This window comes from Thunnus maccoyii, chromosome 14 (assembly GCF_910596095.1).
Source record: "Thunnus maccoyii chromosome 14, fThuMac1.1, whole genome shotgun sequence".
NCBI lineage: Eukaryota > Metazoa > Chordata > Actinopteri > Scombriformes > Scombridae > Thunnus > Thunnus maccoyii.
This window is the reverse complement of record NC_056546.1, coordinates 13163058-13184433: the sequence shown is the minus strand read 5'-3', so window position 1 is coordinate 13184433 and position 21376 is coordinate 13163058. Positions and strand designations below refer to the sequence as shown.

The 21376-nt window shown below is 38.2% G+C and overlaps 1 protein-coding gene across 1 annotated transcript; it reads right to left on the bottom strand.

Moving 5' to 3' along the window:
* Window positions 1–1056: 1056 nt before the first annotated feature.
* LOC121911879 (indoleamine 2,3-dioxygenase 2-like) lies at window positions 1057–5879 on the bottom strand. The gene is made up of 10 exons (XM_042433801.1): window positions 5722–5879; window positions 4800–4895; window positions 4503–4622; window positions 3423–3541; window positions 3226–3240; window positions 2993–3092; window positions 2719–2836; window positions 2552–2603; window positions 2196–2344; window positions 1057–2022 (listed from the first exon to the last, which is right to left on the bottom strand). Exons 1-10 carry the CDS (start codon window positions 5809–5811, stop codon window positions 1655–1657), a joined length of 1227 nt encoding a protein of 408 aa, XP_042289735.1. The 5' UTR covers window positions 5812–5879; the 3' UTR covers window positions 1057–1654.
* Window positions 5880–21376: the final 15497 nt, after the last annotated feature.

Genomic DNA, 21376 nt, shown 5'->3' with positions numbered 1-21376 from the left:
TATAAATATTCATTCAAATATGTATAAGATGTAATTGAAATCATCATCAGTGTAGTAATACATTTGGGTTTTGCAAGTTATTCATTATGTTATGAATACAAATAAAATTGTAAAAGTGTAACTTCACCCCCAGGTCTGAGCCTAACTCCACTGCATAATTTTGAAAAATGCTAAAAAGTGGGCAAGGGGTTGAGAGGGGCATGGATGTGTGAGGTAGGAGGGCAGGAGTTGCTTAGTGACATCCCCTGGCCAGAGAAGAATGATGATAATAAGAATAATAAGAATAATAATAATGAAAGGAAGACAAACAATGACATTTAAACAAGCCAGAAGTCATTTTTAAATAAACCTGTCTGTATTTAACTTGGTTTATTTTCACGTGAAGACAGTTTTAGCTTCAGGAGCTAACAGCAGTACTGACCTGCACGAGGAAATCTCTTCGTCTGTGACTATAGATACTATCGAGCTGCAATCCGCTGCTGCTCTGCAACAGACATGTTCAGTAAAGTGGAGCTCCGGTTACATCACAATTTAAAAATTTAAAACAAGATTTTACCAGCTGATAACTGCAGGAGCTAACAGCCAGAGAGCTACAGGACGAATGCAAAGAGGATTTCTGCTGTTTTTGTGGCTGCCAGCAGCATTTCCTCTTGAAGACAGTCACAGACGGAGAGATTTCCTCCAGCAGGTCAGTGCTGCTGTTAGCTGCTGAAGCTAAAACTGTCTCGATCAGCATATATTTGAAAATGAGAGCGGGCAGGCAGCGCAGTTTCACAGACTCACACTCAATGGGGGGGAGCTTGGGGAGGTGGACATTAACATTCTACTATTTATATAAATTTCATGATGTAGAGAACTCCTAAATGGTCCACTCTACGTCAACACTGGCCAAGCCTTTTCAGGGCTGACTTTAAACAGCAGATGACAGATTAAGCCATTTTCAACCCATGAAATGCCAGCATTTATAAATTTAGTGTCAGTGTCAATATTTACACCAGCAATGATGTGTTTCATCACAGTACTGTCATCTAATTTAGTTCACAGCTCAAAAACAGGTTTAAGTATGCAGTACCTCTTTAATACACAAAATGCAACACTAAACATAGTCCCTCTCTGCAGCATGGTCTGCGAACGTTTTTACAATCATACTGCATGATTATACTGTATAAAGTATTATGTAAAAGTAAAGTACAAAGTATTGCAGTATTGAGTTCTCAAGTAAAAATATTAACAAAAAAAACAAGTGTTTTATCACCCTCTCTGGTTGAAAGTTTCAAGTCTGTCGCCCCTTGGACCAAACCCAACAGTGATGTCACAATGTAATGAAACACAGTTCTACATAACTACAGCAAAATGAGAAGTTGAACAACTGAAGGTCAGCAAAAACAATATTATCAGCTGGTGTTAAGTTGCTCTTCAATGTTACATTTGTCTAAGGGCCATAACAAGTGCCATAAACATTTACCATACACTATTAAGGTATACAGCTGACAGTTAATTTACTAATACTTTAATTGTAATAATGACAAATACATTTTTCTGATTAGCATAATAGTGGTGCTACTTGTCAAGACTTTTTTGTGTGAGCCTTTCATAAATACATAACAAAGTGTTGGATATTGTGTATATTATTAAATATACGATAAATTATATTTCAGTTTCTCTCAATACAGATGGTTTCTGTGATCAGTGCTTTTTGTGTGGTATCGCGAACGCTCTTGAGGAAGACCATGAGGCTGGATCCTCCTGTGCCTGTGGTGTTAAGCATGTTGCCCACACCTCTGAGCGGGCAACCCATGGCGCGTGCATGGTTACCAGGCACAATGATGTACTTGGTCACGATATTGAGGTGGTAGTTCCGTAAATCCACCAGCGCTGAGACACAGGAGTTGTAAGCCTGGCAGATATCAGAGCTGGAGCAGGACAGGATGAAGTCTCGCAGAGATGGACAGACAAAAAGAGTTTCTATCAGCTGACGGTGGGCAGGAGGCATGTAATCCCTCATGCGTGTCAGGAAGGCTCCTAGATAGGGCGAATCAATGAAAAGAACAGAAAATAAGACTTCGAAAGAAAGCAAATAACAACCTTTCCTGGAAACGTTTTTTGTCAGCACTATCAACTGACTGCACAAACAGCGTGATTCATTCATGAGAGGCATCTGAGGGGGTCAAAGGTTGGAGGAAATGCATCTTTACCTGTCTCATCCTCATGCTGAATGCACAGCAAAGCATCAAAGCACTGAATGGCTGAACTCTGGGCTGCACTTCCGCCTGATAACAAAATTGGCTCATTGCTCACACCTTCATACAACAGCCCCTTTGGAAGCATGGGGTTGTCTCGCCACCTAAAACAGTTCACATCCTGTATTATAAACAACCTTTTTATAGATGTTTTCTTGTTAAACATACCGTGAAGCATCTAAGTAAGGAACAACAGAGGGATAGAGCTAAATGTTGCTGCTTTATAGTAGGATAAATCTGCACCAGATTATGAAATAAATATTAAAAGCATTTATAACTATGTAGAACATTGTAATCGCTCTCAAACTCACCCTGAGACAAAAATTCTCAATGTTCCATGAAACGCAGTTGGGTCCACATGATCTTGAAAGAGCACAAATTTCATTATTCTTATTACATTGAATTCCCCTGCTTTCATAAAAGACACAGCATGTACATTAATTAAATTCAAACTGGGCTAGGTTTAATGCAAACTTACTGTGCATGAGTTTTAAAGTTTCCTTCATCTTCTTCAGAGACTGAGTTACTTTGCCCAGACCTTTCTGTACGCCAATGAGGTCAGAGATTTTCATAGCATGCATCACTTCCAGAGCCCCCTGGTTAGAAATGAAAGTTAAAAATCCATCACTAAGGCAATTAGAATAAAAAAACTGAGAGAGACAAAGGCAGTATGTGTACAGATGGAGAACATCAGGCTGGGGTTCAGAAAGAGTTGACACAAAGAAATAGGAAGAACAGCAGTTAATACTAACCATAATGCCGGAACTAGCAGCCATCTCCACCAACAATGACACAATGAAAAATCCTTTACAACTCTCACCACCAGGGAAGGAAAAGATCAATTCCATGTTCCTGTTTTTGAAAATGGTGTTTTGAATATAATATGAGTAAAACATCACATGTGTGTCACACTAAGGAAGTCATATGAAAAAGCATTTGAGAAACTTAAAACAGAGTCAATGTCCTCTCTTTGTTTTCTACTTACCCAATTTCCATATCCCTACAATGAAAATGAAAATGAAAGATAAGAGTAACAAGTGTTATCCAAAGAAAGAAATACCTTTGCTATTTTTCTATGTGAGTGACTGAAGTTTGGACATAAAGTTTTATTGAAATGTTATAATTAAGTCAGTCCGTGGACTATGGACATTAAGTCAAGATGTTAAAAACAACATCACTCACCCTGTGGGATCCTTCAACTTCCAGTTGGCTAAAACTGAGTCTGCATAAGTCAGGATGGGTGGAAGGCCCAGTCTGCGAGATACCAGCCAATAAGGCCAGGCCAGAGCTTTTGGGAGAATCTGTCAAACAAGAGCAAAAGTGAAGCTTTAGTTTAGTTCAGTAGTGCTGCCTCACAGTAATTTTCTGAAATTTTTAGCAACACAAGTGGCCTGGCTCCAGAGACATACTGTAGGTCAAATGGTCACTTCACCACTTTGGTCCAGATCGAAATATCTTGACAACTATGAGATGGATTGACATAAAATTTTCTACAGACATTCATGGTCCCTGGTGGATCGATCCTAATAACATTTGTAACCTTTCCTCTACCTGCCCCCATTTTTGCCTTTTAGTGTAATATGTTAGTGACAATTAAATGGATTGCTTTGGATTTTGGTACAGATATCCATTGTGCCCAGAAAATTATTCCTAATGACTTTGGTGATCCCCTGACTTTTCCTTTAGTGCCACCAGCACATCAAAGTTTTCATTTATCCTGTGAAATACCTCAACATTGACCAGACAGATTGGCACAACATACAGACATTCAAGGTTCCCAAATGATGTATCCCACTTTTGTCATCCCCTGACTTTTCCTCTATGAACACTCTGACATTTGCAGTGTTACATCTCAACAAATATTGGATGGATAGCCTTGAAATTTGGCACAGACATTCATTCCCCTCAGAATGAACTAATCACTTTGGTGATCCCTAAACATTTCATGTAGGGCCACCATCAGGCCAAAATTTACATTTTTCCAATACTTTGGTTTATGACTAAATACCTGTAGTGACATCCCCATCAGCCTCAGCTGTGCTTTGTGTTTAGTGCTAATTAGTAAATGTTAGCATGCTATCATGCTAAAATAAGATGGTGAAAATAGTAAAACATTATACCTATTTAACATAAGCATGTTAGCATACTGACATTATAGCATTTAGCTCAAAGCACTCCTGCGCCTACATACAGCATCACAGTACACCATTGACTGAAATACCACATTTTTTGTCCTCATTCCATTGAACTGTAGTGTTTTACCTGAGCAGGTGCATGTTGTCCTTCCTGCCACACGTATCCCATGCTGATGAATCCCAGCGCTAGGTGAGCCAGCCTGAGCTCCCTATGGTTAGTCAAGAGATCTGGACTCAAGACAGGCATCTGGATTGTAAAAGATTGGGAACAAAATTTTGTTTTGTTTTAATACTTCTGTTTCCAGGAACAGTGAACATCATCAAGGCTTCCACAATTGAAACTGTATGTCCACATTTACGTGCACTGCTTCTCAATTCTGATTGCACTGAGTATTTGCATCAGGGATACATTGCTCATTCTCACCTTGTGAACCATGTCCCGTAGTTTACGGGACTCTATCAGATGTGTGAGATTATTCGCCAGGTCCAGCCACACTCGATAATAGTCTGGAAGGTTCGTCTAGACAATAATAAGAATAAAATGATTTGCTCATTGATTTTTGATTGTATTTTTGCATGGAGGATTTTCATGTTGAGTGTAATCAGTAACATCATCAGTTCATGTTTGCCATGGTGCCTGACCTGCGTGTCAGGGAATGACTGGTGCTATCAATCAAAGAAAGAAAACAATTTAAAAGAGGGAGCCGTGGAAAACCAAGAATTAGCCAAGCAGAAAACAAGGGACACCTAGATGGGATATCAGTTCATAAACAGACGAGTAGGCCATGTTTAATGCCATGTAATACTTAACCTCAATGGGTAATTTGAAACGTGGATGCAGAAGTAAGCTGTCATGTTTTACAATGTTTAGAAATCTATTCTTCGCAAAGGTTGTAGATAAGTTATGTCAGCAGGATGTCCCCTAAGCCATAAAGGATTTTGTGTAACAAGAATATCCAAATCAGGCATTTGAAATGTAATATACTCTCTTGTGTACACTGCTGGATAGTAAGCCCCGTCATGTGAGTGGTTCAATAGAAACTTGAAGAGACAGGTTTTCATGGGATCAATAACCTTCATAACTCAAAGACAAGCAGAATTATCTGTCTCAACCCAGAGGAAAAGTGTGCTGTTGACCAAATACTTAATAAAGCCAATAGATAGAGGGAAAAGTCTTCAATGGTCAACAAAAATGTCTCTGTCTGTACAGTACATGTGTTATTGTTATTATCATGACCCTTGCCAACCTTGTTTCAGATCTGTGTTAATTGAAATATTGCCAAAAGATTAACACTATAGTGAGAGGAAATGTGTATTATATGAGACAAAGTGACAATAAAACTTACCAGTGGCTCTTTGAGGAGGAATCCAAGCTCCTCAGATAAATCAAATGCATTGGAGTCTGCCTGTAGTGTTTCTCTGCTGTTGGTCTCCATATGCTCTGCTTTGTGCTGTGTTGCTCACGCAAAATTTTGAGCCTACTTTCATTATCTTTGTCACTTCCCTTTTTATACGCACTCCCAACATCAGAGAGCCAATCAGATTTCTTGCACTATCATGTCAGCTGAAAGGATAGGGCAAGTTCTAGGTCCGTTCCAGTCATGTTGTCATTCTTCCAATTCCCCTTTTTCTTCTGTATACAACAATATACAGACAATGTCTTCTAATTTTTGGCAGTTGATGAAATAAACTGAAAACTGCTTCAGCCGAATAACAGAAAATATAAAGATTGTGCTGCCACACACTCTGCTAAATGAACCAGTGAGATATCCTGTTTATATCAACCCTTGCAGTAGTGATAATTTTATGTGAGTCAGCTTTTGGGACAAATATCAAAAGATTCAATAATACACACATTTCTGTCTGTTGCAAACTCACTCAACATACAGTAATGAATTATGGGGGAAAAAACTTCCTATGTTGATTCCTTGCAGCTGGAAAATATTATGAATCTAAAATGTGTAATATCAGAATATATTTTTAATCATTCCTGTCACCCCACCACGCTTGGGCCAAAATATACTCACTGACTATGCAACAAACTATTTGGCATACCAATTTCATTTACATGAATTACAGGTAGATTATCTGCTACTATCCAGATCTATGTCATCATTAGGGTTCAAAAAGTTTACAGTAAATTGTAGACCTGTAGTTAAAGGACCAGACAGAGACTAAATTTTGCAAACTTAACACAGATACCTCAAAGAAGCCAGAAACCGTCCTTCCGGCTCATTAGCTGATGATGGAGCGCTTCTAAAAATCAAACCTAAATGTATTCTGTTTTACTGAGTGTTGCATCGTTGGTTGACAACTGACATGAAAGAGGGTTTTAGCTTGAGAAGATTGTCTCAGACGGTGTCAAGTCTTAGTCACAACGAAAAAAACTGTGGTATGAGGGCAAATGGATGTCAGTAATATGGATGGGAAAACGAAACAGTATCTGAAACGGCATCTGAGTATTTTTTTAGACGATGTCTCAACTAATGCAGATAAAGATTAAAATTTCGATACATTTGGAAAAATGTAGTACTTAGTGAGTATACCTTAATGCATTTTACAGGTTCAATTTGTTTCAATCCAACAGCCTCTTCCATCTTCTTCTTTTGCTCATTTTGTGCCTCCTCTGTTTGAAATGGATGTATTATATGGACTCAAATGCTTTTGCAGTAGCTCCACAGTCAAGGCACGGTAGGGTACACAGACATGCCAAAAGAAATTTGTAATGTTGACTGAGGCTGTGTACCAAGTGTGAGCCTTTGAGAAACTTTGAGAAAATATCTGTGCAAGTACAAAATGATGAGAGGCATCCTGTCAAGAAAAGAGAGAATGAATTTGCTAGTGGCTTCATCAATGTAACATTCTCTTTCATTCCTCCAGATACTATGTACATTTTCTCTCTAATAATGTTACTCTGCTGCTTTCAAATGAGTTTTACACATTATGCATGCACAACTTATCTTATCATGCATACAAAAATACTGCTGGATTTCTTTCCAATGGGTAAACCTGTTTCATACATGTGGCTGCTTTGTAGAGGCTGCTTTGTCCTCTGTCAGTTGGAGGTCGTGAGTACTTTCTCTGGGATTTGATCAAGTCTGGAGTGAAGACCCACACAGTATCTGAGTTGCTTTGTCAAACAGCTGCATTACAGCAACATTACAGAGCAATCACCTCCCCTCCACGTCTTATGTGAGCCTTCAGTTTCTGCGCTCATTGACAGCATGCTTAACTGCCTTTGCCAGCAATCGCTCAAACCATTTAACCCTCCAAAGCGGCAGGAGAAACCAGCAGGAAGGAGAGAAGGGTGAAAGCTGTGGTGCTCAAATTAATTTCAAGACCACTTACCAAGTCATCAGACACTGGGAGTGCAAAGGGACAGTGAATTTACTCTGCAAGGAGAGAGATGGATAAAAAAAGGGACCTGAAATCAAGATAACAGTGTTGTGGTGTTACACTTCTAGAGGGATGACGTATTTAGAGTTCATCTTGTAGATTTGTACACTGTTTCAGTCAAAAGTCCCTCCTCTCTTGGATTTCCCCAACACATTTTCTTTCTCTTCCACATTGTCAAGAGGCAAAACAATGGTGCTTCCTTTCTTTGTGCTCCCCTGAGTTTTCCTTTTGATATGTACAGAATAAGAATGAAACTACCAGGTAGTAAAACATATTTAACATGCTCTACCATTACAATTTTCAGAAGTAATCCCTGCTATACAACTCGTTTCTCACCACCTGTGTTTATGTATAGGGTACAGTTCAGACTACTCATTCCATGTTTGTCAGGTTCTGAACCACGGCTTGGACTCAAATGCAGACAAACTCAGTTGGCAAGTTCAAAAATCAATCCTTTAATCACAGCTGGGTCGGTACACAGGTGAACAGTCAGCAAAACAAGATTATCCAAATCAGTAGGCTAAAGGCAAGGTCGAAGGCAAAAACAGGTCAGGAAACTATAAGGTTCACAAGGAAAAAAAGTCACACAGGAGCAAGACAAACTGGCACAGAAGGAAGGGAACACTGAGACTATATACTCTGGGGGAGGGGAGACAATGAGACACAGGTGCAACACATCAGGGCAGGGCAGGTAATCACACAAGAGGGAGACACACGACAGCAGGAAGTGAAGGACCTGAAACGAGACAAGAGGTGAGTATCAAAATAAAACAGGAAGATAACTCAGCTATCCAGCCGGGGTATGACAATATTTGCCATTCCAAGTATTAATATATAGTATATTTACACTGGATTTTTAGAATTTGAGTGTATGATAAAACACTTTTAGTTCAGTTCATAAAACTCCTTTATTCTTCCAGTGAGTTTAATAAAATGTAATGCCGTGTGTAATGCTGTGCCCTTGCTTCCTCATTCACTGTTCCATATATGACAGACACTCAATAATTGCATCACCATTAGTAGCATGATTGTAAATTTTGCATCTATGAAATGTTTCTCCAATAAGATTCAAGGAGAGTATTTCTCGTATTGAAATATTTCCTTTTTTCTCTTTGAAATGGTGTTAATTTTACAATTAATCACAAGCTGCATTTTAATATGAATCATTCTTTGTGGATTATGCTCACATTCCTCAAGCTTTGCAAATTGCCTTATTTGCAAATCATTCAAAATAATTCCTCATGCAAAGTTATCATGGCTGCAGGCAAAGTTGGAAATGAAACTAAGGTTAAGGACTCATCTGAATGTTCCCTATGAAATGTGTAAAATGATGCACCAGCCACATGTCAACCACAAGTCTGCTTTAGTCTGTCAGTCTTACCCTCAGGGGAACTTTTCAAATTTTCCTTAATTCCTGTTTTTATGTACCCACAGTTGGTCTAATAACAAAACCAATTTCACAGTTACTCACTCCTACACACTGCTCCACTTGGCTTTAACCCTTTTGATGTCTAAGTGGGTAGATGCCAGTGCTGTACATACTTGGGGCACTGGGGCTCATTAACAAAAACCTGACTGATGCTTCTTTGGACAAACACAACTTTTTTTTTTTTTCAACCCATCAAACTCCAAAGCTGCTGTAATAATTAGCTAAGTTTCAGGATCTTTGTATTTTGAGAAAGCCTATGAGAACTTTCACAACCTGAGATTTAAAGCTAAGACGTCTCAGCCTGTAGTGGAGCACCTAATTGGGGCTAAACTGGGTCATAATAAGGTTTGGTCCAGGCAAAGCCTTTAGATATCATGAACTCTGACATATGTATACACTATACACTATATAAAGTATATTTTTAAACTATATTGTATTATTCCCTTTCACTAGGTGTGTTGATTTCTAACATTTAGTGTTTTTTATGACATCTGAAAGTGTGTTATTGAATTGTTTACGACCACATCTGCATTCCCACCATGAATGTTTTTATCAAATCTGGAAATGCTTCTAGACTCACCTGTAAGGCTTAAGAAAAACAGTATGAACACTATCATGCTGTAAATCTCTTTACTGTCTATGTTTACATACATTTAAATGCATTGACCCACAAGACTTAACAGTGAACAAGTATAATAAATCATTAAAACAAATCATCTTTTTTCTTTAAATCTTCCAAGCACCTTGGGGATTGGGCACAACTTAACATTTACAAAGAGAATAAAGGTTCAATATATACGCTCTCATCTCCACCATAAGCACTTTGTAAGTCAAAGGGCTTATGAATTACAAGACTCTGCTTTGATAACACCTTTTTCATCACTTTCAAGTACTTGGTAGGCAGGAAAATGTTCACTGAAGTGGTCAACCACAAGCTTGTTCACTAGGAAATAGATAACACTGATGATTAACAGTATCTTTTCTATTCTGCAAAACACAGGCATTTCATGTTCAATCTCACTGCAAAAGATTAGTCCTGCCCTGCACTCTGTCCCACTGATTTTAAACCAGTTAGTAGAGAAAATGTTGTTCAGTACAGCAGCATGCAGGGCTCGGCCAAACATATCACTATTGTTCTCATTGTCCACATTAAATGATTTCAAGGGTTCATACATAATATGGTTTAAAGATGATTCTCCCAGCAATATCCTATTGACATTTGATATTTTTCGCAAGAGATTTAGGGATGTTCTTGAAGTTTTTAAGGGTGTTTTTGAAAACCCTGTCTTTTGCCTCAAATCTCATGCTCCACATATGTATTAGGGGTCCTATTTTTCTTATACAAGCCAGGTAGTGTATCATAAAGTGATGTTTTGGGATCAGGTTTCTATCTGGATACAACTGTTTTAACAAGTCATGATGTTCCATTGTTAAATGCTTTAAATGTACAGTTATGCCTAGTGTAAGAGATGGAGAAAAATATGTTGTTTATTATCTGCAATAAAAGCAGCAGCAAAATCCAGTTTTGGTTTCCTTCAGGCACAATGTCACCAAAATGCAAAGGAATGTTTCTAACAAGACAAAGAGTCTGAATGGAATTGAGCCTTGTATTATTGCCATTATTGTCCGAGTTAATCCTTGTAGGACGATTTTTGCTCTCTAAGTACCCATAGTCAAAAGCATAAATTCTAGAGAACAGATCAGATTTTGACTAAACATTTTCTGAGAGATACTCCAACAGTAACTTTGTCTCATAGTGAGCCACCCCCTCAAGAATGTCGTGCATTATGTCCAAAGAAAGATTGTGGCAAAAATAAAAGAACTCTAGGCTGTTAAGAGTTGAATTCTGCTTTAAACCAAACACGCATAACTTCTGCGGGTCTGACTGCATTTCATTGCAACGTGTTTCAAAAAGCTCTTTTCCACGCAAGATTATCTTGGGTTCATCCACACTGTAAACAATCTGGGCACCATTTTTTTCAATCAAACACAAACGACAGAAATAACATCCACTATAAGACTCTGTAAAACCCAGAATCGCATGCATCCCTATATTTTCCCCAGTTATCTGACATACTATACTGTAGTGCCATCGACTTTTTCACTGGAGAAAAGCAAATCAAGGCCATGACTCTCCAGTGTTTTGATGTCATTAATCAGAGGCTGTAGAATAGGATCAAAGCCATATTTTTTCACATCTTCAGTATGAAACAGTGCAACCAAATGAACGTTCATCACAGCAGAGTACAACATTGGTGGCAGATTTCTGGGGACAAAATAGAGAGGACCTATTTTGTGAAAACCACATTTTGAACCCAGTGGGTTAGCATGTTTAAAGTCATCATAGTACATCTGAATTTGTAAAGAAGTCTGTTGTAAAGAGAACAGTGGATGAGCCTTAAAACAACTTCCGCCGCAAAAGTCTTCATATCTGTCGGTTTTTTATATATAAGGTTCCCCAAGCAGTTCACAAAGAATTGCAACACATAAAATTTATTGTTTCCAAAATTGGAATGTAAACAAAATTGTCTTTCACTGGGACTTGATCATAAGTACCTGTTTGTTTATTTCGCCTCATATCAAATCACACTCCTAACATTATTTCTACTTGTTCCACAACCCCACATTTCTCATTTAAATATTTCATTCTTTTAGTTTCAGTATTAAAGCTAACAAGTGGGTTTTCAAAATTCCCAAGACCTTCTTCTAGTAGATTTTACAGGATCATCTTTAGGCACAGCAGACAGTATTTCATGCTTAATTTGGAAGTGCAGTCCAGTAGCAAGTTCTTCCAACTCACTAACAATTGTCGAAACAACACTATTTACCACAGCACTTCCTTGGAGTTTAGCAATAATTGAAGTGCAAGTAGTTTTTGTATTTTCTTTGTAAAGACCTGATCCATTGTCACACCAGACCTCTGGGCTCTGCATGACACTTCTTCCACCAACTTCTGTAGTATTTTGAAGACAGGTTGAACACGTAGTGGGATTTAAACAGTTCATCACAAGCACCCAATGAGCTGGTGGCTTGGCAGGAGATGAGCTGTTTGTCCACGACGATGTACACAGTATCAATTCTGTTCCAGGTTCAGCCAACAGCAAGGATGTGTGGTTATTTACCCTCTCTTCCCTGCAGGTGTTCATTGATGCAGCAGCATGACTGATAAACAGAACAATAACATAAACACCTTGAAGTGATAGTTGAGATTCTTACCCATAAGGGAGAACAGGGTAACATGAGCCACTTTTTACATTTGATGATTTTACTGCAAAATGAAAGTGTATTTGTTTCAAATAATAGTAACTATATATATCTCAGGTTGTTGTGTACCCAAAGAGCACTTTCAGTAAAGATTAAACTGTGATCTTTGTGTGTTTGCCACAGAAAGAATGTGTGTGTAAATGTGCTTTTGTGCATACAGACAAGTGACAAATTAAAGGAAAAACTGGTCTAGGTCTGAATGCTTGACCCCTACAGTGAGGGGATCTAGTGGCTCTGTTATGCTTTGGGGGACATTTTGCTGGCATGGTTTGGGTCCACTTGTCCCCTTAGAGGAAGGGTCACTGTGAATCAATACAAAGTTGTTCTGAGTGATCACCTTTATCCTGTGATCAAACATTTCTACCTTGATGGGAGTTGTTTCTTCCAGGATGACTGTAGTGGAAATTTAAGATGAATTCACAGAGTGCAAGTTGTCTTTCAGAGTTTTATTGCAATATCCAGAATACATATTTACAAGTCAAAATCTCCCAATTTGCTAGGCTGAAGAGATACTGAATGAAGTTCAGTGTTGGTACTTATACATATACAGCCACATGCATCACAATCATCCTATATTCATCACCCTAACAGTTATTTTTAATTAATACACCATATCTCTAGGGAGTTTCTTTCGGTCTCTGTTGAGAATTAAGAGTTGAAGGCCAAATCCTTATCTGCCTTTCCTCCCTGGACATTCCCTCTAAAGTAACAATGACCAAGTCCCACACTTCACCTTTGATGGTATCTGTTATGAACATGTAACATGTGTATTGATGCTTACTAAGACACTTTATGTTGGCTTTTACTTTAATTTGGATGGCTCATTATACCCACTGGCTCTATTTACCCCGTTCTCCCCTACAGTGGTATCTGCTGCTCCATGCAAGTGTAACAGATCCTCCACTTTGACCGGTCAGCTGCCTCCGTGTTGCGAGAACATGCACTTTACTGGGAGTATGTTCCTCCTGAATGAATGGGGAGATACTGATCTGTATCAAATTCTCAGTGAAGTGTGCAAAAGAATCTGAACTATCACAAAAAAGCAGGGGGGGCAGCTAGCAAGTTTTCAACTGCTCACTGCATACTTGGGTCTGTGAGACACCATCGTCTTTCATACTTACATATGAAAAATAAGCCTTTATGCATCTTGTTTTCAGTTATGTACTGTATCAATAATGTATACTTTTTAAATAAACTCTTTTAAAATAGTTTAAGACTCTAGGCCAACCATTCATTAAATATTAAGTATGTTGTTGCATTATTTAACTTATATCTGTGAGCTTAGATAATTTTGTTGCAGGACCTTCATAAGAACGTTATAATGCATGTAGTATCTTTCTGTCTGAGTTGTGGAAAGTATGACTCTACTGAACAATGAGAGGTATAACAAATTATGACAGCCAATTTATCAGTCTCTTGTGTAATCCACTGTAGCTAGTGCATCTCCGGAAGATGTCACAAAAGACAAGCACACAATCCATTCTGCTGCTGGTCATGCCTCTAACATATGGGACATGTCAACAGAGAAAGAAAACAAAGACTAAACATCTTGGATAAAGAACACATGCAATTGTAGTTCTTGTCATCTGTCTTTGTAATATGAATTTCTACACTTCACTACATATATGTGCAAGACACACAGAAGCACACATGAGCATGCATACACACAGGCACAGCCTACACTAAACCATCCCTTTCAACCCCTACTTGCTGCAGACACAGCCAAGAGTGTGTCATTAGTCAAAGCTAGAGGAAGGGCTGGTGAAGATGTCTGGTATGCATTCAGCACTCCAGCAGGATCCCCTTCTGTCTCTGCCTTTATTAGTACAGATCTGATGCTGGGATAGACAGATGCTTCACCTTGCTGTCCCTTTTGAACTACATCCATATTTCAACTGAACTGTCAGAGCCCAGAGCTGAGGGAAGTGCTGGAAACAGTCAGTCACAGTGTGAATTCTGCTAAGCGCCGTTCCTGCTTCTTTGACAAGTCAATGTGGGATAACCACTGATGAAGACTGAAGCTGTTTAATGGGACTGATTGTTAAAGTGACCCAGTACACAAACAGTAAAATAAAAATGGTGTAATTGTCTTTCAATATTTAGAGAAGAGTGCACAATTATGATACCAGTGGAAAATTAGAGATTTGAGTAAGATTTGATGCAAGTAAATAATTAATGATTATGGTCATGGTGAGAACATGATAAGCATTGGTAACAGCTTTGTAGGCTCCCATTCTGTCTTATTTCTTAAAATGTTCACAACACTTGTTTTTATTAGTATGCTTGTACGTTTTGTCTGCATGCTGTCACACTATTTATTTCCAAGTATCAAATCTAAGCTTCTGTATATCACTTTTTGGATACTCCACTCTACAGATGAAAGCCGCAATAACTTAGTTACATATTTTAGCCCTTCGGGAATAACTGCTAAAACAATTCCACTCAGGTGTTAAGAAAAGCAGAATTTTTAATTTAAAGCCAAAGGAGAGGACCAACAACAATAATACAATACAATAAAACTTTATTTTCATAGTGATTGAAATTTGGAAATTTGGAAAGAGCATTGCAGAAAGATATAAATCCTGAATAAAAATGATGAGAGTGAGTGAATGAAAAATTACCAAAGTACCCTGTAAAGTTTTTCCTATCTGGCAATGCTATGGAGCAGTTTTTTTGGACAAGGTTGCACATGCGCGTGCAGACACTGGTGGATAACATGATACATGATCCTGCCAGTGGTTTCACACTATTCCACTGATTTACAGTTGGCAAAAACGAGCCAAGAAATGCAGCAATGCACCAACAAAGGCAGGGAAGAAGACTGCAAGCTAGTAAACATGGATGTAAATGCTCAAAGGACTCAAAGTTTTAAAGGGCAACATCATTTTTTTCCCAGGTTGTTCAAATAAATGGAAACATCCACTCAACCGTTAGCAAAAAGCAGTGACATGAGTTAGAGAGCTGCTGAGTCTTCCAAAGATACTCGCTGGCTGTATGTTGGAGCATGAAAAATTGTCCAAATATACTACGAGCGATGTCGCAGCGCTGAGTCTGAGTGTGTGAGATGTTCATAAATGCACCGGATGAGGGATTGCTGAGTGCCGGGAGCTCTGGAGGAGAGAACCAGGAGCAGAGCTGGAGCTTCAGGACAAATAACACCTGCGAGTCATACAGGACTCTGCTCTAATCTGGAGCTGTGTGAGGAGAGCTCAGAGTTTATTTTTTAAACTTTGAGCAGCAACAGTGAGTGCTCTGTCTGTGTGTGTCTGTGTGTCTGTTAGCGCATTTAGCAGGGCAGCAGCAACAGTGAGTGCTCAGTCCGTCTCTGGGGCTACTGGCTAGGCGGGTTAGGGTGTTAATATCGGCTTATATGTAGCAATGTCATCATGCAGAAACCTACGTCAGGTTATGTGGGAAAAAGTTTTTAGAAGGGCTTGAGAAAATGGCATTTTGATGCTTTGACCAAAATTTGAATTTTGGGATTTGAATGCATATTTAACACTATTGGGAAGCTACAGAATGATATAAAAACCTCAAAATAACAAAAAACAATGGACCAGCCCTTTACGAAAAATCTCTTTTGCAAATGTTTTATGAGGAAGGAACATACTGAATACTGAATTTAAACATTTTGGTTGTTTACAAGAAAACTCCACCTTTAACAAATGAATGTGCTAAAACTACAGCCTAAATTGATGTGTCTTAAAAAAAAAAACAGAAGAGGACATAAGATAAAAATCTACATTGCATAATTTCAGTCCAAAGTCAAGGGGCACGGATTGCACAGGCCCAGTCTCAAGTTTTTAGCCTCAACCTCAGATCACTATCACACCCAACAGAGGATCTTAGGCTGCATTCAGGCTCATATGGGGTTAGAAAGTCAGTAGTATAGTCAATAGCTAATACCATATATGCCTTAAAAGTGATCATTAAAAACTTAAAATCTTCAATAAACAGTAGAGAGGCTGACATTGGGTATACATGCACTCTCATGTTAGTTCTTAGATCTTGAGAGTCACGCTATCCCATTTAGGCCTAGAACCACTGCACATTTTCAAATCGGTAATCAGTATAATATTGTTCAGGGGGACACTAAGGCAAGTGCTGGTGAAAAGATTAAGTGTGTTTGTTTAGATATTCCTCTTGACAGTGCCATTGGCAGTGCCTGGGCATTTTTTTTCTATAATGCTTATGCTTTACACGGGATTACCATGCTAAGCTAACAGTCCGTCAGCTGTGGGATTATATCTGCACCGTGACGTCTTTCAGAGCACACAAACACCATAAGTGCACCTGTCACCTGCCCAGCACGCTGCTGTTAAACCAGAAACACCACACCTATACCTTATTTTTATACAGTCTGTGGGCAACACACAGCACAGCACAGCTATGCTAATGATGCTAGCCATGCTAACTAGCTGCTAGCCACCATGAAGGCTGGTAAAATGGACCCATTGCATCTCTTTGTATCTGTGGGTTGGTGCTCCGGTCAGTGTCTTATGAGATGCTTGTCGGTAAATGTGTTTTTAAAACTTATTTCAGGACTGCGCTCAGGGGCTCCACTGTAAACGCCCCCACAGGATGTAATAGAAACTGTTCACTCCAATTCATTTTGAAAGAGCAATGTGGCCAATGGGGAAACTCCAACACTGGGCCAACCAACCAATGGTGTAACTTCATCACTCAATGAGTCACTCGATCTGTGAGTCAGTCAGTGTTCGGGGTTCGGGCTAGTTATAGGGCTGGTCTGTGGCCGGTCCAGCCAAAAAAGGAGGAAAAAAAGACATGACATATGAAGTGGTACTTCATAATTACTGTGTAATTGTCATTAATTGTGTGATTTATACTGTAGTTGAAGTTAACAGACATGAAGACAGGCTACATATCCACCCAAAAAACACCATAAAGATAGTTGTTGATGGCAAAAAAAATGTGCCCAACCAATATGTTTGATATTGTGGCCCAAAGGGCCAAAATCTCATGCTTGTACATAAATAAACAGAAAGTCCAAAATCAAATGCTTCAAAGGAAATAAGAAAGGCAGAATATTTCTTTAGAGGCTGTATGGGTACAAGTTGGACTTTCATATATAACAAATAAGGACAGTTAGAGATAATGATAAATGCAATCTTAATAGTTACCCTTGAATAAACTCCCTGATGTGCTTACAGTATATGATTAATACATCCAGAAGTCACAGTGTAGCATTGATTGCATTCCACTATATGCCTCAAAAGTATTCTATCTAATGGTGTCTGGCTGTGATAAAGTAAACATTTCAAAACAAGATTTTTGGCTGACTTTCAAAAATTTATCTGTTCCCCATATTTTAAATCCAGAGGTGACCGTGCTTTTACGCTTGTTGCTCCAAAACTTTGGAACAGCCTTCCCCATTCCATCAAATCTGCTGAATCAGCAGTTTGTTTTAAATGGCTGCTGAAAACTAATATTTATAGGTTAGCATTTTTATAATTACTCTCTGTTTGCCTTTAGTTTTGATTATCTTGGTTGTGTGCTTATTTCTTGTCTATGTATCAGGCATATGTATATATATGTATGTAGGTATATATGTATATTTGTATTTGCATGTATTTCTATATTTATGTATCATATCCTGAATGTGAAGCACTTTGTAACTGTGCGTTTTAAAAAGTGCTATATAAATTGTTCTTATTATTATTATTATTATTATTATTGTTATTATTATTATTATTATTATTATTATTATTATTATTATTATTATTATTAAAAATGTACATACAGTATCTTCTGCATCATAAACAGAGCTCATCCAAAACGCAGCTGAAGTTTCCACACAAAGAGTTTTCGGTTATCTGTAAATGACCTCAACTCATTACGATTGGATGCAACATTTGCATGTATACATGAATCTGGGGAAGTACCGTAAGCTGTCCTAAGAAGTATACATTTTTTTACTTTTACCTTTATTTTTTATGTAATCTTACTTTTGACAACAATGTCTAGGAGTTCAGGAAGGACCTATGCAATTCTCGGCTGCTCCAACAATAGTGGTAAAACTATCTTTGGAAAAAACTGAATGCGAAATACAGATGCCTTTGCTTCATGAAGACTGCCCTGTCTGAGACTATACACTTCACAATAATGTCTACATTTTTGCTGAAGTTTGTCATCAACTTACTGACTTAATTTAGAAAATCAACAATCTTTGCAAAAGCGTAATGTTATTTCTTTGCTCATTTGGAACTAATGGTTATTTTTCCATTTCATATTGTGATATCAAGAATATTTAGGTAGCATATTCAAGTGTGGATTTTAAATTGATTAGTGCAAAGCAATTTCTATGACATGAAACACAATTTACAGTAATGTAATGGACAATATTCTAGTTAGTATTGTTCTTTACCACTCTCAAGGTGTGTGGAATACATTTCCAACAAAAGAACACCCATACCCAGTATTGCATATGGGATATGAACATCATGTAAGTTTGATTCTATTTTTCCTAGAGTTACCATAGGTTTTATTCATTGCCCCCATGACATTTATAATTTAGCAAGAGATTCTAATTAAAATGCTTTCCAAATTGTCAGTTTCATATGGTTGTTTTTGGTTTAAGTATGCTGTATTATCCTGTTTGAAAAATGTAAGTGCCTTTTTTTTCTCTCAGTTTTTCTGTCTTTCCTCAGGGGATAAAGTCATTTGGTAGAACCCCCACCCCCTGGTGGCAACTTTTGTGCGCCCTCATGGCTTTTCTCCCACAGCCAAGGATCATCACATTGGCAGTCCACGAACAACTGTTACTTGTTCTAATGAAGCTCCGTCTTGGTTTAATGTTCACAGACTTAGGAAAACGGTTTGGAATAAGCTGGAGCACAGCCTGTGAGATCTTTGCACTCTGGAGACCAATACTTGCAAAGTTTATGAGGGAAAAGGAGATTGCTTGGTTGCCCAGAGTTACTCTAAAAACAATAAGGCATCAGAGTTTCAGTTTCATTATCCCCAGGAAACATAAACTGTACAGAAATATTTGTACAAAGATGACAGAACTTAAGGAAATGATCACAAACATACAGCAACTACAAACATCATAACACCTACAAAGTCCTATATTGTATAGCCCCCAATGGTTATGTGATGTTTGTATCAAAATTGTTCAGTGGAAGAGCCAGTGATGCTTTTATCAAAAAGAACAGTGGTCTTGCTGACCACCTGATTCCTAGTGATCAAATTTTAGCGGATCATGGATTCACCATCACAGATGTATTGCCTCCCGGTGTGACTCTGGCTCTTCCAGCATTTATACACGACTGTAAAGAACTCTGAGAAGTTACAGAAACATGTTACTTGACAAATGTCAGGATCCATGTTGAGTGTGCAATTACAGGATTGAAAGGTTTTTAAATTTTGAGTAATGTAATCCCTGGTAGGGTAAAAAATGTTGATGACATTGTAAGTATTTGTGCAGGGTTATGTGACTTGCAACCTCAGTTAATTCAGAAGGAAACAGAGGAAGAAGAAGCACCTGGGGTGGATGAAAGTGAAGACATAGATGAGCAAGAAAGAGATGAATATTTATGGGACATTGCAGGACACTGAGGAAAACTAATAATATTTTGGTGGTGACTATGACTGTGTACTCCATAAGTCCTTAAGAGAAAAGATGTGCATATTACTCCAAAAATCATTTATGTTTTAATTATTTTTCCACTGTAGCTTTGATTATTCTTGGAAAAGCACAATGAAGAACTAACAGATGATGTTTAACTAAGCAACTTTGTTACAGCTTTGTTCAACATAAGGCATAAAAAGTGAAAGGTTACTCTGAGAATGCAATAAAGCAGTGATGTTAATGTTTGCATAAAATGCATATATGCTTGGGGTATTGGGGTTTTAAAAAATACTCAGTACAGTAGAACTAAGGTTGTCAAACTAATAAGTCTGCTACATATGAATGTAAAATAACAAGCTATTGTGCTCACAGTTAATTTGTCATTTCAGAAACTCACCTGAGAGCTCACCATTTCACTTTTATAAGTGAAAATTTAGATTTAAAGAATAAAGGAAATTAAAGAATTTAAATTTTGATATTTAAGTTGATCCTCATTAAAGTCAAAAGAGAACTACTTGAGTCCATGAACTTTGATTACTCCATTCTATGCTATTCTGGTAGCTATTGCTGGTAGCAGAAGCTCAAAGTTAACCTTCTTCAGGTGGCAAATGGCACATCTATGATAATGTGTTCATCTGGGGTCCATACCATCCACTAACAATTTGTTTTGTTTGCACAATGCATCACTACTTGGACCAGTTTCCATGAGAACATATCTTCCATTTATATGTTTTACATCATATTTGCTTGAGTCAATCATTTTTAGCAGTCTGCCATTGTTTGCCTCAAGCTTCTTCAGTGTAGGACACTTACTCTCAAGGGTGGTATCTGCATCTGATTCCATCAAGGCTGGCACCGAGCCAGTTCCTTTCTCATGAACAATTAGACCTTTAGTCTTCACTGTTTGCCCTGTGGTCTCCACAAAACATTTTTCTAGCCAAAGGCTCAGATGTTTGACTGTATCTAGGGGCTGTGCTTCCAATAAATTTGCAGTTCAGTCTTCTTTCCACCCAGTGCCTTGGGTCTGCTTTTTTGGCACTTCAGATGCCTTGCTACTGGTTATTCTAATTTTTCTTTGGTCTCGCCAAAATGGACAATTCTGGCCCTTTGTTTTTGCTTCTATTTTCTCTATTTCATCTTTCCCACATTTGACATATCTTTTCAAAACTACTTTGCAGTATTTATATTTGTGTTCAGCACATTGTTCATTGAGTAGTTCATTAATATTTGCATTCTTCTGTGGCTTGCAGGCAACACAGAATGTAAAATGTTTCTGGGTATCATGGCTAAGCCAGCCATCTCAGGGGATGAAAAGTGTCAA